This window comes from Drosophila mojavensis, unplaced genomic scaffold (assembly GCF_018153725.1).
Source record: "Drosophila mojavensis isolate 15081-1352.22 unplaced genomic scaffold, ASM1815372v1 contig_81, whole genome shotgun sequence".
In the NCBI taxonomy this organism is placed as follows: Eukaryota; Metazoa; Arthropoda; class Insecta; order Diptera; family Drosophilidae; genus Drosophila; species Drosophila mojavensis.
In genome coordinates this window covers 100,394-115,074 of record NW_025318907.1, presented here as the reverse complement: position 1 = coordinate 115,074, position 14,681 = coordinate 100,394, and the positions used below count along the sequence as shown (strand labels likewise).

General features: G+C 38.9%; 2 protein-coding genes across 2 annotated transcripts; both read left to right on the top strand.

Annotated features, from left to right (window-relative positions):
• The first annotated feature begins 8,730 nt into the window (after positions 1 to 8,730).
• Positions 8,731 to 10,692, top strand: LOC6580309 (4-coumarate--CoA ligase 2). The gene is made up of 4 exons (XM_002006122.3): positions 8,731 to 8,915; positions 8,975 to 9,375; positions 9,436 to 9,552; positions 9,619 to 10,692. The coding sequence occupies exons 1-4, from the start codon at positions 8,766 to 8,768 to the stop codon at positions 10,571 to 10,573; spliced, it is 1,623 nt and encodes a 540-aa protein (XP_002006158.1). The 5' UTR covers positions 8,731 to 8,765; the 3' UTR covers positions 10,574 to 10,692.
• Positions 10,693 to 11,957: 1,265 nt separating this feature from the next.
• LOC6580308 (4-coumarate--CoA ligase 3) lies at positions 11,958 to 14,131 on the top strand. Its single transcript, XM_002006121.3, has 4 exons — positions 11,958 to 12,144; positions 12,204 to 12,604; positions 12,665 to 12,781; positions 12,847 to 14,131. The coding sequence occupies exons 1-4, from the start codon at positions 11,995 to 11,997 to the stop codon at positions 13,799 to 13,801; spliced, it is 1,623 nt and encodes a 540-aa protein (XP_002006157.1). The 5' UTR covers positions 11,958 to 11,994; the 3' UTR covers positions 13,802 to 14,131.
• Positions 14,132 to 14,681: the final 550 nt, after the last annotated feature.

Below are 14,681 nucleotides of genomic sequence, written 5' to 3'. Positions count from 1 at the left end.
TCTTTGGCGCGATTTTCCGCTACGCTGCACTTTCATTATACGTGTGCGAGAGCGGGACAGACACCTTGAACAGACACAGGGCCAAAGGCAAAGACAAAGAAAGCTGCAAACTTTTCTTCTTTTTTTTATACTTTTTTTATATTTTTGTGTTAAAGAATCGCCTGTCAAAGGCAGGCAACCAGTTGGCAATTGAAGTCGGCAGTCGGCAAGCGGCCGTCGACTTATTGCAAATTGCTTGAATTGCTTTTGGCTTACGGGTGTTGGCCGTTGCCGTTGGCTGTTGGCCGCTTACCGCTTACCGTTTACCGTTCCGTCCTGCTGCATTTGCAGTCTTTCGCGTTGTCTCTGCAGCTCGTACTACCGCTTGCCACCTGCTCGCATGGGCACTTGGCCTGCTCGTGTTTACCCACTTATTTGCCACACTTGACCAAAATCAATTGGCAACGACAGCGGGCTCGACGGCTCGCAGGCAACAACAGATTATGTTGTTTAACAATCAAATAAGTCACGCGGCGCTTAACTCAGTTCAGGTGGAAGCGCCACAGCAACAAGAATCACAACATCAAAGGGAAATCAAATTCTCTTTGACGAAGCTTCAATGCTCTTTCAGAACTGAACATTTGCGTAATCTTGGGAGTGATGCATTTTAAGCTGCTCAGATTTGAAAATAGATCAAAAGAATATTTTGTATTTGGTAATTTTATACAAAAAGCAAATATTTTAAATTATTTATTATTTATTTTGAATCAAGTTATATATATATAGACATATGTCTATTTTATATTTTTTTCTTTATTAAAATAAAAAAATTTCTAACAGCCAAGTTTCTATAGCATACTATTTTTAAACTTATTTTGAGACTTTTTGAATTAATAATAATAATAATAATAATATAATATACAATATATATACATAAACTGTTATCAGAAACTATTATTATTATTATTATATTTTTTATTTATTATTATTATTATTATTATTTTTTATTTTTATTTTTTTAATAATATTTATTTACAATTTATTTATTAGCTATTTTTGAATCTTTTTCCATATTTGTTGGCTCATTTTAAGTATGCAAAATTATCACATCTGAAGAATTTATGCGGAATAAATAAGATTATTTTCATGTACTTAATTTTTAAGTATTTTAAATTGTTTCTCTTTGCTGTAAAATATGATTTTACTTTACATATATTTTTATATCTTCGTTCTTTATACCTTTATATAAATACTTTTAGCGACTCTTCACAAAGCTATCATGCCCCATGGTACTTAAATGTGAAGCAGGCAACACCGTCAAGTTCTGCACGAAAGGTTTTAGCTACCTTTTAGCGCGAACCTGCAGTGTCTGTCCGTCCGGCCACGTACGTTGTAGTCAGTCTTGCCCCGTCTGCTGTCCGTCGACCGTTGTCTCTGCAATGTGTGGCTTATTGTATAAGCGCGTCCGTCCGAATCTGCGCGTCCAATGTGGGCGTTTTATGTGGCCGTGTCCCTAAGTTGTAGTTGTTGCTTTCACTGTTGCTGTTGGTGTTGCTGTAGTTGTTGCTGTTGGCTGTTACCCGATGTTGTGGTGTTGCTTGTCTGTTGGGCTACCTTGGCCGATTGTTGTGATTCTTGGTTCGCATATGCCCGGCACCCACCTCTGCTGTGCTGTGCTGAGCTGTGGACCTCGGCCTGTCGCTTGTGCCATGAGCCGTGTAAACATTGGCGCGTGCCAGCAACAATACAACACCTTAATGTGTGCGCCTGCCTGGAACTGATTCTAATCGCTTGGAGTGCGGTGTTAATGTTGATGTTTCAATTAATTTTTATTAGTTCAACTCGTTATGCACATGGCTACGTCGCCTAGCATCGCCTCGCGTCATGGGGTCCACCTCATGAAAAATGATGAGTCGAAAGTGCTGAAAATAGTGCCCGATTGCCCTATCAATGTATGCGCAACGGACAGCTCAATCAACTAACAAGCTTAAGCCATAAGCTTAGCATTGGCCTTCTTCAGCTCCATCCACATATCGGCCGTATGGAGATGACCTATCGAGGATCCATCAATTTGCATATTGCAGCAGCTCAGCTATCGGCAGCGCACCTATAAATCCTTTGCTTGGCTCTTTTGCACGCCGTAAATAACCCGCCCGGAAGGCAGACAAGGCCGTGTGCCCAGGCACAGGACGAAAACGTCGCCGCCAATCATTTATCAAAAATATTATCAATCAGTCAATAGATGAAATGGCTTGATGAATGTCCAACAAGCGCCCAGCCAGCCAGTCAACCCAGTGAGGACAGTGGGGACAGTGAGGACAGGGAGGACTGTGAGGCCGTCAGCCAGGGCGTTTCTTTGGTTTGGGCGTCTGTGTTGACAGGCCAGGCGCCTGCCCGTTGTGCAGTGGACACTGGACTCGCCTGTAACTGGTCAACAGCAAATACATACATATAACAGCCAAGCCTGCATTTGATTGATTTCAGAAAATGAAGAAAAATCGTGTCGAAACGCCAAGACAAAGTGAACGGCGGCTTCCAGTCCCAAAACTGAAATTGCACATTGGTCTTTTATGTATGTGTGGGTGTGTGTGTGTGGGAATATGTGGGTGTGTGTGTGATATGTATTGCTTTGCTGAATGAAAAGCACTTACCACGTGCCTTTATTCCCTGCACTTTTTTTTGCCATGAATTGAACGTGAGGGTTTCCAAATTCAATTTCATTCGGCATATGAAACCTCAAAACGCAGATACTGTAAACATTTCATCCAAACAAAGCTTAACTATAGATGAGACTCAAGATTATATTCTCCAAGCTAAGTCATTGGCTTTTTCTTGCCTAGAGATTTTATGTTAGCTGCTTGACTTCAATTACAAAAAACAAAGAGTACAATAATTTGATTAGCAATGCATTGCCTTATGAAAATGTTACCTTCATGGGCTAAAATATGTAGACTTATATATTAAGTAGAGTATTAATAATATTTAATTTAAATTTTTGAAATTTCATACATCGTATAAATCATTATTTATTTATTTCTATTTACAATAAAATATATTTTACGTAAAAAGATAAGATAAAGCAGTTAGAGCAGTCAAAAGGAGTCAGTTAACAGATTCAGGTATACAATAATACTCACATTTCTATGAATGTATAAATGACTATGAATTCATACAGATGTTTACCAAGAATACATACGTTAATATAACCTATTTGAATAACAAATGTTCACACATTTGAACGGAGTTTCTCAGCTATTATACACAGAGCTGACTTCAATGAGAATGCTTCTTCACATACGACGAATTTATATAATTCACACATATTCAAGTAAATCTTATCATAGATACATATTTCTCTCTAGAAATTTATACAATTCACACATATTCAAGTAAATCTTATCACAGATAGTGCTCTGCAGAGCAAGTAATTCAATTAATTCTAAACAGAGTTTCACAGAGCTAATGAAAATTAGATTTTCAGCAAGTTTGACTACTTGAATTTAGCAGTTACTTTTGTTAGCGGCAATCGTGCAATTTGCATGGCTGTGTGTTCGTCTCACTCACACTCACACACACATACACAATGCGGGTGGTTTCAGGCCAACTTGCAGAGCATTCATACTTGAGGCACATTGAAGACCATAAGCCTACTTACTTGTGGGCTCTATATTGTTCTGGCTGTTGGCCAGAAGCTTTTCAGCTGTGCTGCCCACAGATCTTCGGGGGGAGGGGTGATCGAAGAGATGATTTGGAATATGGGCGAGATTGAAAAGTTCATCAGAAAGCGATTAACAGTAGCCAGGGCCATGCTAACAATGCAAATTTGATTATTCCGACTAAGGGTCACTCACACGCACAACAACTACAACACTACACACACACTCACACACACACACATGCACGCACAGGCAATATGCGGGCAACATTTGTTCTATTGTTTTGCAATGTTTGCTCTCTTCTTTTTTTGCGGACTTATTCAATTTGCTCTGCAACATGTCAAAAAGTTTTGCGCAGCAAATGAAAAATATGCAGTAAAAGTGCAAAACGCAGCAAACATGCTACGAAAATTACAAATTTTTTTCTCTCTGTGTATATGTGTGTGTTTCTGTGTTTGTGTGCGCCGTTTTTGTTAGTTTGTCTGTGGCTTGTTGTTGTCCTGGTGTTGTCAAAAAGTATGCCAACGCCGGAGCCAAAATGATGGAGTGACAGTGACTGCCATCCGGGGCGGTAGATTCTGACTGCCAACTATAGGGGGAGGGGGACAAGGGGTCGATGGAGGTCGGCTCCCTAGCTCCCTAGTCCCCTAGTCTGCCACTACCTAACCCAGTCAGTTCATGTATCTCGGTGCTCACTCCACATTTGTCAAGTGGAGTGTGCGGCCAAATGCCTTTTAGTACCTCTTTCATCTGCAAATATTTGTGTTATTAGAATTTTTAAGCCAGCTCACAGTAACGTTTTTGCAAACGCCAAAACTATATGGACAGAGTGGAGAGCAGATGTTCCACAATTTGTAAGCGACGTAAATTCTCCATGATGAAAAGTTGTCTAAGAATTGAACAGATCTATAACTTGTGAATTTATCGTTTAGGAAAAACATGATAGTATTTAATGGAACATATACGTATAGAGTAAAAAACAGATATTCCACAGTTTGCAAATGGCACACTTTCGCCATAATGAGCAATACGATAAGGAAAATCTCTATGATTTGAAAGGACTGAGCGCATCATGAATTTTTACTTAAGAATGAAAACTATATCAAGTGAAAAGCAGATGTTCCACAAGTCATATACGACACGATTTCGCCAGGATTTAAGTTGTTTTAGGAGTATTTCTGATGAAGTAATTCTTACGGGTTATTAGCTAACAGTGAAATCAACAATTCTTAAACTTGAATTTTTCATATTGCTTGGCGAAAATGTTTTCAGAAACACGTTTTCACTTTCATGCTCGAAACAGGGGCACAATTTGTGTGTGCGTGTTTCGTGTCTGCTTCGGGGACGCTGTCAACAAAAATGTTTTGAAATTGTTTCCAAGCGTTCCTTCCATTGTTGTTGTGGTTTTTTCCCACTTTGGTTTGAGTTTTTGAAATATTTAATTTCCGCATTAGCGTTGCGACACAATTTCGCTTATAATCAAATGCCAATGCTAAGTGTTGACACGCTTTGTAGAAGTTGGGCTGTCTGGACCACTTTTGTACTCCTTAAGAATTCATTATTCAATGTCAATGCATTTCAATTTTGTGGCTGTGCGTCGCCGTCGCAGTCGCAGTCGCCGTAGTCGTCGTCGTCGTCGACAATCGAGCGGAATAGATTTATGACAGCGACACTGCATTTTATTACACTTAAAGGAAATCTTTCTTGGAATTGGCACACGAAAAAAGTTTTGTAAAAAATAAACGTAAAATGGCAGAGGGCATGGAAAAATCATAGAGCGGAGTGAGGCGAACAGGTAGAGCCATGCCGATAGAGAAGTTGGCGTAAGTAAGGCAACGCCATTTATCAGCGTGACACCTTGCTGGGCGGCCAGCTTGCTGCTGGATTGGATGTGGGTGCAGATATGGATCTGAAGCTGGTCCCCAGCTTGCCTTGTGGTGTGTCCTCAGCCGAACTATGACTGCGGCGGGTGTGCGACTGACTGCCCGCGTGTGTGTGTGTGTGTGTGTGTATGTGTGTAGCATTTTTATGGCATGTGAGAAATGACGCAGAAAGTGTGACACAAAACTGTAGACAAATTGCTTAAAATGATTTCATTTCTTTTATTTATGACGCCAACATTCGAGCTGCTCTTTAAAAACAACTTTCAATAAGTTCGCACTCTGTCATCCGTTTGGTTTTAAGGAAAATTATATTTTAATGGCATGAATTGAGTATTGAAGAGAGAAAGGGAGCACAAATGGAAATATATACTTGTTAATCTCATCTTCATAGACCCTTTATCCGAATGCCTATTCAAATATCTAAACGCTAATTAAATTGTTATTACCGTAAAGCTGCAACAAAAAATAGATACACTAATATTTTTCATGGCATATCGAAAAAACTTATCACAGCACACGTCAATAGATAGGCTTGTCCCTGGTAAGAAAACTCTAGATGTTTCGTTACCTCACAGTTTATCTATGGAGGTGGAGCACCCGGAAGTATTTCTGATAAGATTAGACGAATTTTGCTAAAAACAGTTCCGCTACTACTGATAGCAAAGAATTGGATAGTCATTCAACTGTCGTCAAACGTGAATCGAATTTAATTAGTGGCAAATCCCTATAAATATTATTTTTTAAAACATTCATACCTCATAAAATATATTATTATTAATAAATTTTGCATTTTCAAATATCATACGTTTGCGTATCAAATCAAAATTAATTGAGCACAATGTTTTCAAGAGACTTTGTCATTTAATTTTATACAAGTTCTCAATCATGAATTTCATTATTGCACAATAAACTTTCCATTTTGCCAACGAGTCTTAATTAAATATATTCCCGAACGTGTGCGACGTTTCGCTAACGGTATTTCCCGAATAATGCAATCATTGGATTAATCCGAACGCCGTTAACTGCACTTGATAAGCCACTTGGAACTATCAGAGAAGAGTTTTTGGCGTCGTGCGCAATTGGGGCGTTATCAGCGTAAGCAATGGTAATACCTCAAAAGTATTTAATTGATTAAATTAATGCGCCAATGAATCCCATTTGATGCTTTAAACTTTAAACGGTTACGCAGAAAAAAAAAACACTAATAATATTTTCTTTTTAAATATTTAAAAAGATAAAAGAAAAACGATTTTGAATGTAAACGTCACAGAATTTGTAGTGAAAATATTTGGCAGCATAAATCAAAGAAAAGCTAGCCCTAAAAATAATAACGAACTCAAAACCATATCCATATCCACATCCACATCCATATCCATATGCCATGTCAGGCTGACAAAACTAAACTAAAACACAAATACATATGCATAACATGAGCGAAGCTAAAACAAATCCTCAACACAAATAACTGCCAACACATTTGCATATATCTCACAAATAACCGAAAGCAAAGCAAAATAGAAACCAAAAGCCCAAACACCAAAAACAACAACAACAGCCAAACATACACATCTACATGGAAAAGCGAAAAGCGCGTTTACAATTGTTGAAAGCAGAAGAGGGAAAAAAAAAAAAAAAAAAAAAAAAGTAAAAACAGAATGAAAAAAAAGTGTTGAACGGCAACAAAATGCAAAACACTTCTAAAAATGAGGCATTTCCGGTCGACTCACGCAGCATCAGGAGCAGCAGCAGCAGCGGCGAACGTCACATAAAAAGAGGGGGTTAAAAAGAGGCGCGAAAAAGTAAAGCATAATAAACGCCGAACACATAAAAATCGACGCTGAAATATGCTGCGAATAAGCAGAGGCTGACGCTGAACAAAAGATCGACGAAGGGACAGGCAATATTAAAAGCGTATGCCACACGGCTAATACAATAATATAAAAGGCAATAAAAATCGTGGCCGGATTCGTGGGCTGAGGTAGGAAAGGTGCAGCAGGAGTCGCAGCAGCAGCAGGAGGAACTGGAGCAGGAGCAGCAGCTGCTCCTATCAGTGTGAAGCCATCAAATTCGATTAGATGCCCGGCCTTTGGGGGGTTGGCAATAACCGGCAAGCGAAACACTTGACTGTTTTGGCAGCTGCAAAAGATGAGGATGAAGCCACCGGTCGAGCGTGAAGTTGTTGGGCCTGAAGCAGACGAGCGAAGTAGGAGAAGCACGAAAAGCTGTTGTCCTGTTGCCCGGATGATGGTAATTGTTTGTTTTGTGTTCATAATTTTTGGCATATTTATCCCTTCACTTTTGAGCCGAACCGAACCGAATCAAAGCAAGTTGAACAACTGAAAGTATGAGAACTGTCAAATAGACTGATCAGACCAGGTTTTTCATTCAATTTTAATCGGCAATTCCTTGGCTGGGGCTTGTTAATTAAAGCTAAACAGATATAAATTTTATCGATATACGTTTAAATATCTACATAAGTTTTAATAAATTTTATTTAAAATATATCTTATGTGTATATAATAGTATATTACAGAAGACGAAATACCCTTAAAGAGGTTTAGAACTTTGAATCGTCGTTATATAAGAGATTAAATAATAAACTTGAAAATGTGGAAAAAACGTTTCAATTAAAATCTCTTAAGGATCACTGAGTGCATATACAGTTGTTGCTTTATAATATATATATATATATATATATATATATACAATATGTCTAAATACATTTAGTCTGCACATCACATGTCCAATACAATAAAACCATTGTAAGAGTATATAACCATTATCTGAAAAGACTATTGACTATAATACCCAATGAAAAAGCAAAAATCATATGCTTTTGCTTAGCGACTGTCTAATCGATCTTTAGATAGTACCTGCATACCCCTCACTGGATATTTTATTATCGGCTTTCTTTTGTGGTATACCCACTGCAGTGGGTAGATTGCCCTGTAAAGGTATGCAAGAATTATCTATAAAGAGAAAATAATGAAAAGGCTGTTAGGGAAATTAAATGAGAAGTTCAGATAAGACGAACGAAATATTGAATGCGTGCGACTAAACATTCGGCCTCACAGTATCTCAATAAGTTTCGGCGCATATTCTAAATAAAACTTTGCACCAATAAGCCATTCATATCATATGCATACGATAAATAATCAATATTATCAATATTATTAGTTCCATGAGCTATATAAACCCCAAGGCTTTACCATGCAACCATAACTCGCATTGCTTTTGCACAGACAATATGACAGCTAAAGCACTATTTCCAACATTTTATGATGAGAAGACAAAAGTGTGGAGCGGATTGCCCGTGCGTAAGCTGTACGATGCCAACTGCTCGGTGGGCGAAAGAATATACAATTCCGTCAAGAGCTATCCCACAAATGTCGTCCAAGTGAGTGCTGATGGATGAGCTCATAAAGAAATTCAGCTAATGCAACTATTCCTCCATAGATCTCGAATATGGACGAACGTGTGGTGACCTTTGGAGAGGTGCACATCTGGGCCGCACGCCTGGCTCTGTACCTGAAGAGTGAGGGACTTACCCATAAGGATGTCGTCGGCATTATTGGCAATGCCAGCACCTTCACCAGCTCCCTTGTTGTGGGCTGCCTGTTCAACACGACTCCCTTCCATGCCGTGGCCTACACCTACATGAAGGAGCCACAAGTCATTCAAGATCTATATGAGACAACAAAGCCAAAGATTATGTTCTGTGATGGTAAAGACTATGAGATCATGAAGGAGGTAACTAAGGCCTGGAATCCCAAGTACGTTACGCTAACTGGCCGCGTCGAAGGCGTACCATATATTGAAGATCTGCTGAAGCCACATCCCATGGAGCGTTTCTACCAGTAAGTTGGGTAATTCAAACAAACCGCTGGATGGCTTACCTTTGTTTTTCTGCTTCTCAGACCATTGCCCTTGGCCACTGACGGTAATCAAATAGCGGCCATTCTCTGCTCATCGGGCACATCGGGGAAGCCGAAATCTGTGGCCATCTCACATAGACAGCTCAACAAAATAGGCCCGTGAGTATAAAAATCCTTTGCAAATCTTAGCCTAGAGCTATTAATTTAAAATCGAATTCATTTCAGAATCGGAAACTGCACTGATGTGATCCTAACTACTGCTACTCTAGACTGGATGACGGGCTTCGTGCTTATTATGATTTGTTTCTTTTATGGCAATAGTCAAGTCATATTCAATGAGCCATTCAAAGCCGACAGCTTCATCCGCATGATCGAAAAGTACAAGGTCACCCTGATTGTGATGGCACCCTGGCAGGGCTTTGAGGTCTACACAAGTCCATTGGCTACTGAGCAGAGCTTGTCTAGCGTACGTACGAGTATCGTTATCGGTGGCTGGCTGTCGATGAAGATACTGCAGAGGGGGCAAGAGCTCATGAAGAATGCCCATATTGTGTTCGGGTATGGAGCGACTGAGACGGGCGCAGTAGCATTCAACATTGACCAGAGCCTGTCAAGCTCTGTGGGAAAACTGTTACCAGGAGTTCGGGTTAAGATCACTGACGAGGAGGGTAATTCGCTGGGACCTAACCAGGTCGGCCAAATTCTTATTGACATTGGCGTTGCATGGCAGGGCTATGTGGCCAATCCTGAGGATACGGCATCCACCTTGCGGGATGGCTGGATTGATCTGGGTGATCTCGGCTACTTTGACGATGACAACAATCTGTTTTTGGTAGATCGCAAGAAGGATGTGCTCAAATACAAATCAAAGGACTTCTGGCCCAACGAAATTGAGCAAATTATTTCGGAGCTGCCAGAAGTGGAAAATGTTTGCATTGTCGGCGTGAGGAACACGAACTATACCGATGCAGCTGGTGCACTGGTAATCAAGAAACCCGGAGCCGAAATCTCCAAGGAGAAAATCATAGAGCATGTGGCAAAGCGCGTTGTTGTCGAATACAAGCAGCTGAACGCTGGCGTCCAGTTTGTCGACAGTTTGCCCATGAACAACAATGGTAAGGTGGTCAGAAACTTGGCCAGGAAACTGTTTGAGTCGCTCATGGATGTTCAGGAAGCATAGTTTCATTTGTCTTACAACCATTGTTCTTTATATAATTTTAAGAAGTTCGATATAATGGTGATTTCTATTAAGTTAACTTGTAAACATTATTAAATAAACTGAGAAATATTGTAGAAAAATGATTTTTTCTAATTTGCTAATTTCTAATTTCGAATTTGCGCAGAATTCAGTTGTTTGAATTCCAAGAAACATATAAACATCCGAAACAATTTACTATTTAACAGTTGACGATAATAATTTATTGAATATATTATAAATAATTATATAATTTACTGTTCAATACTGACTGATAGATTATGTATTTTAATGCTGATAAAGAGCTAACATTAGTATGAGTAAAATAAAAACAATCAATATTGAAAAAATAAATATTGATATTAACTTAAAAGGATTTGATTTTTGTTAGTTGTTATATAAAATTTTAATCGGCAATTCCTTAGCTGGGGCTTGTTAAAAAAAAGCTAAACAGATATAAGTTTTATTGAAATAAGCTTAAATATCTACATAAGATTTAATAAATAATATATAAAATATATCTTACGTGTATATAATAATATATTAAAGAATACAAAATACCCTCCAAGGAATCTTTACAACTTTGAATCGTCGTTATATAAGAGATTAAATATCAAATAATGATACGAAGAATTTGGTGACACACAATCAAAGTATCCAATCCGAAAATCTATTTTGGAGAAGCATAATCAACTTTTGATTATCATTATTAGATAAACTTGAAAATGTGGAAACTACTTTTAATTTAAAATCTCTTAAGGATCACTGAGTGCATATACAGTTGTTGGACTTGCATATTGCTTTATTTAAATTTAATGATGAATGTACATATATAATATGTCTAAATACATTTAGTCTGCACATCACATGTCCAATACAATAAACCAATACCATGTAACCATTATCTAAAGAGGTTATTGACTATCATACCCAATAAAAAAACAAAAATCATATGATGTTGCTTAGCGACTGTCTATGGGATCTTTGTCTAGTCGGTCGCTTTAGATAATACCTGCATATCCTTCACTGGGTATTTTATTATCGTCTGTCTTTTGTGGTATACCCACTGCAGTGGGTAGATTGCACTGTAAAGGTATGCAAGAATTATCTATAAACAAAAAATAATGAAAAGGCTGTTAAGGAAATTAAAAGAGATGTTCAGATAAGCCGAACGAACTATTGAATGCGTGCGACCAAACATTCGGCCTCACAGTATCTCAATAAGTTTCGGCGCATATTTTAAATGAAACTTTGCACCAATAAGCTATTCATATCATATGTCATACGATAAATAATCAATATAATCATAAGATTATTAAATACGTATATCAGCTCCATATGGTATAAAAACCTTAAGGTTCTACCAAGCAACCAGACAGTAGTTCTATAACTTTTGCACAGACAATATGACAGCTAAAGCACTATTTCCAACATTTTATGATGAGAAGACAAAAGTGTGGAGCGGATTGCCCGTGCGTAAGCTGTACGATGCCAACTGCTCGGTGGGCGAAAGAATATACAATTCCGTCAAGAGCTATCCCACAAATGTCGTCCAAGTGAGTGCTGATGGATGAGCTCATAAAGAAATTCAGCTAATGCAACTATTCCTCCATAGATCTCGAATATGGACGAACGTGTGGTGACCTTTGGAGAGGTGCACATCTGGGCCGCACGCCTGGCTCTGTACCTGAAGAGTGAGGGACTTACCCATAAGGATGTCGTCGGCATTATTGGCAATGCCAGCACCTTCACCAGCTCCCTTGTTGTGGGCTGCCTGTTCAACACGACTCCCTTCCATGCCGTGGCCTACACCTACATGAAGGAGCCACAAGTCATTCAAGATCTATATGAGACAACAAAGCCAAAGATTATGTTCTGTGATGGTAAAGACTATGAGATCATGAAGGAGGTAACTAAGGCCTGGAATCCCAAGTACGTTACGCTAACTGGCCGCGTCGAAGGCGTACCATATATTGAAGATCTGCTGAAGCCACATCCCATGGAGCGTTTCTACCAGTAAGTTGGGTAATTCAAACAAACCGCTGGATGGCTTACCTTTGTTTTTCTGCTTCTCAGACCATTGCCCTTGGCCACTGACGGTAATCAAATAGCGGCCATTCTCTGCTCATCGGGCACATCGGGTAAGCCGAAATCTGTGGCCATCTCGCATAGACAGCTCAACAAAGTAGAGGCGTAAGTATCAAAATCGTTTGCAAACGATAGCTGAGAGCTATTTTTTTACATCAAATCCATTTCAGAATCGGAAACTGCACAGACGTGGTCCTAACTAGTGCTACTCTAGACTGGATGACGGGTCTCATGCTAATGATGCTGTGTTTCTTTTATGGCCCTAGTCAAGTTATATTCAATGAACCATTCAATGGCGACAGCTTCATCCGCATGATCGAAAAGTACAAGGTCACCCTGATTGTGATGGCACCCTGGCAGGGCTTTGAGGTCTACACAAGTCCATTGGCTACTGAGCAGAGCTTGTCTAGTGTACGCATGAGTATTGTTGTCGGTGGCTGGCTGTCGATGAAGATACTGCAGAGGGGGCAAGAGCTCATGAAGAATGCCCATATTGTGTTCGCGTATGGAGCGACTGAGACGGGCACAATAGCCCTTAACATTGACCAGAGCCTGTCAAGTTCTGTTGGCAAACTGCCACCAGGAGTTCGGATTAAGATCATTGATGAGGAGGGTAATTCGCTGGGACCTAACCAGGTCGGCCAAATTCTTATTGACATTGGCGTCGCATGGCAGGGCTATGTGGCCAATCCTGAGGATACGGCCTCCACCTTTCGGGATGGCTGGATTGATCTGGGTGATCTCGGCTACTTTGACGATGACAACAATCTGTTTTTGGTAGATCGCAAGAAGGATGTGCTCAAATACAAATCAAAGGACTTCTGGCCCAACGAAATTGAGCAAATTATTTCGGAGCTGCCAGAAGTGGAAAATGTTTGCATTGTCGGCGTGAGGAACACGAACTATACCGATGCAGCTGGTGCACTGGTAATCAAGAAACCCGGAGCCGAAATCTCCAAGGAGAAAATCATCGAGCATGTGGCAAAGCGCGTTGTTGTCGAATACAAGCAGCTGAACGCTGGCGTCCAGTTTGTCGACAGTTTGCCCATGAACAACAATGGTAAGGTGGTCAGAAACTTGGCCAGGAAACTGTTTGAGTCGCTCATGGATGTTCAGGAAGCATAGTTTCAGTTGTCTTACAACCATTGTTCTTTATATAATTATAAGAATTTCGATATTTTGGTGATTTAACTTTTTTCTAAATTACAAAACATGTAAATATTATTAAATAAATTTAAAAATATTATAGACAATAAAACTATTTTTTCTTATTTAAAATTTGAAACAAAGTTCCCTTTGTTGACTTGATATTTGTCGAAATTAATTCCAACAAACATGCAAGCATGTGAAATAATTTACTATTTTATAGTTGGCGATTATAATCTATTGAATAGATAGATATAATTTACTACTCAACACTGACTGGTAGATAATGTACTTTAATGCTGATAAAGAGCTAACAATAGTATGAGCAAAATAAAAACAATCAATAATGGAAGATTCATTATTGATATACATTTAAAAGGATTTGATATCTGTTAGTTGTTGTAAAGTATTAAAGATTTATATTTATTTGAAAATGAAAGAACTGATAGGAAAATAATATATATAGCTCGCATTATTTCTTTCACCATGAATCTAAAAACATATACCATATGAAAAATAACGATATAAAAATGTTTTTGCTCCCTTATCCATTTATTGGACTTTCCCATTGGTTATCTAACGATAAGTCGGTGTATGGGGTGCAATTATTTATCTTAGTGTGTAGACTGTGCTCTCGATTATATTATATCAAACTGTCTATTATTGGAGAAGACGCAATAATCTATGCGTCTGATATGCCCTATTGGAATTTACCCAAGTTTTCAATTAGTATATCTGGCAATTGCCACGCGACGCTGACTGACTAATGTCAAATGTGCTGAGCTCATTCATGGCTGAGTTGAATAACAAAATATGAGAGTCACGTTTAGCTAAATTTATTTCAAGCGCTATAGGAAGC

Bases quoted from the DNA above. Each gene is read 5' to 3' on its own strand.
- LOC6580309 (XM_002006122.3), top strand. From the start codon at position 8,766: ATGACAGCTAAAGCACTATTTCCAACATTTTATGATGAGAAGACAAAA. The intron at 8,916-8,974 runs GTGAGTGCTGAT...ATTCCTCCATAG, and splicing joins ATCCCACAAATGTCGTCCAA to ATCTCGAATATGGACGAACG. The intron at 9,553-9,618 runs GTGAGTATAAAA...AATTCATTTCAG, and splicing joins CAGCTCAACAAAATAGGCCC to AATCGGAAACTGCACTGATG.
- LOC6580308 (XM_002006121.3), top strand. From the start codon at position 11,995: ATGACAGCTAAAGCACTATTTCCAACATTTTATGATGAGAAGACAAAA. The intron at 12,605-12,664 runs GTAAGTTGGGTA...TCTGCTTCTCAG, and splicing joins CCCATGGAGCGTTTCTACCA to ACCATTGCCCTTGGCCACTG. The intron at 12,782-12,846 runs GTAAGTATCAAA...AATCCATTTCAG, and splicing joins CAGCTCAACAAAGTAGAGGC to AATCGGAAACTGCACAGACG.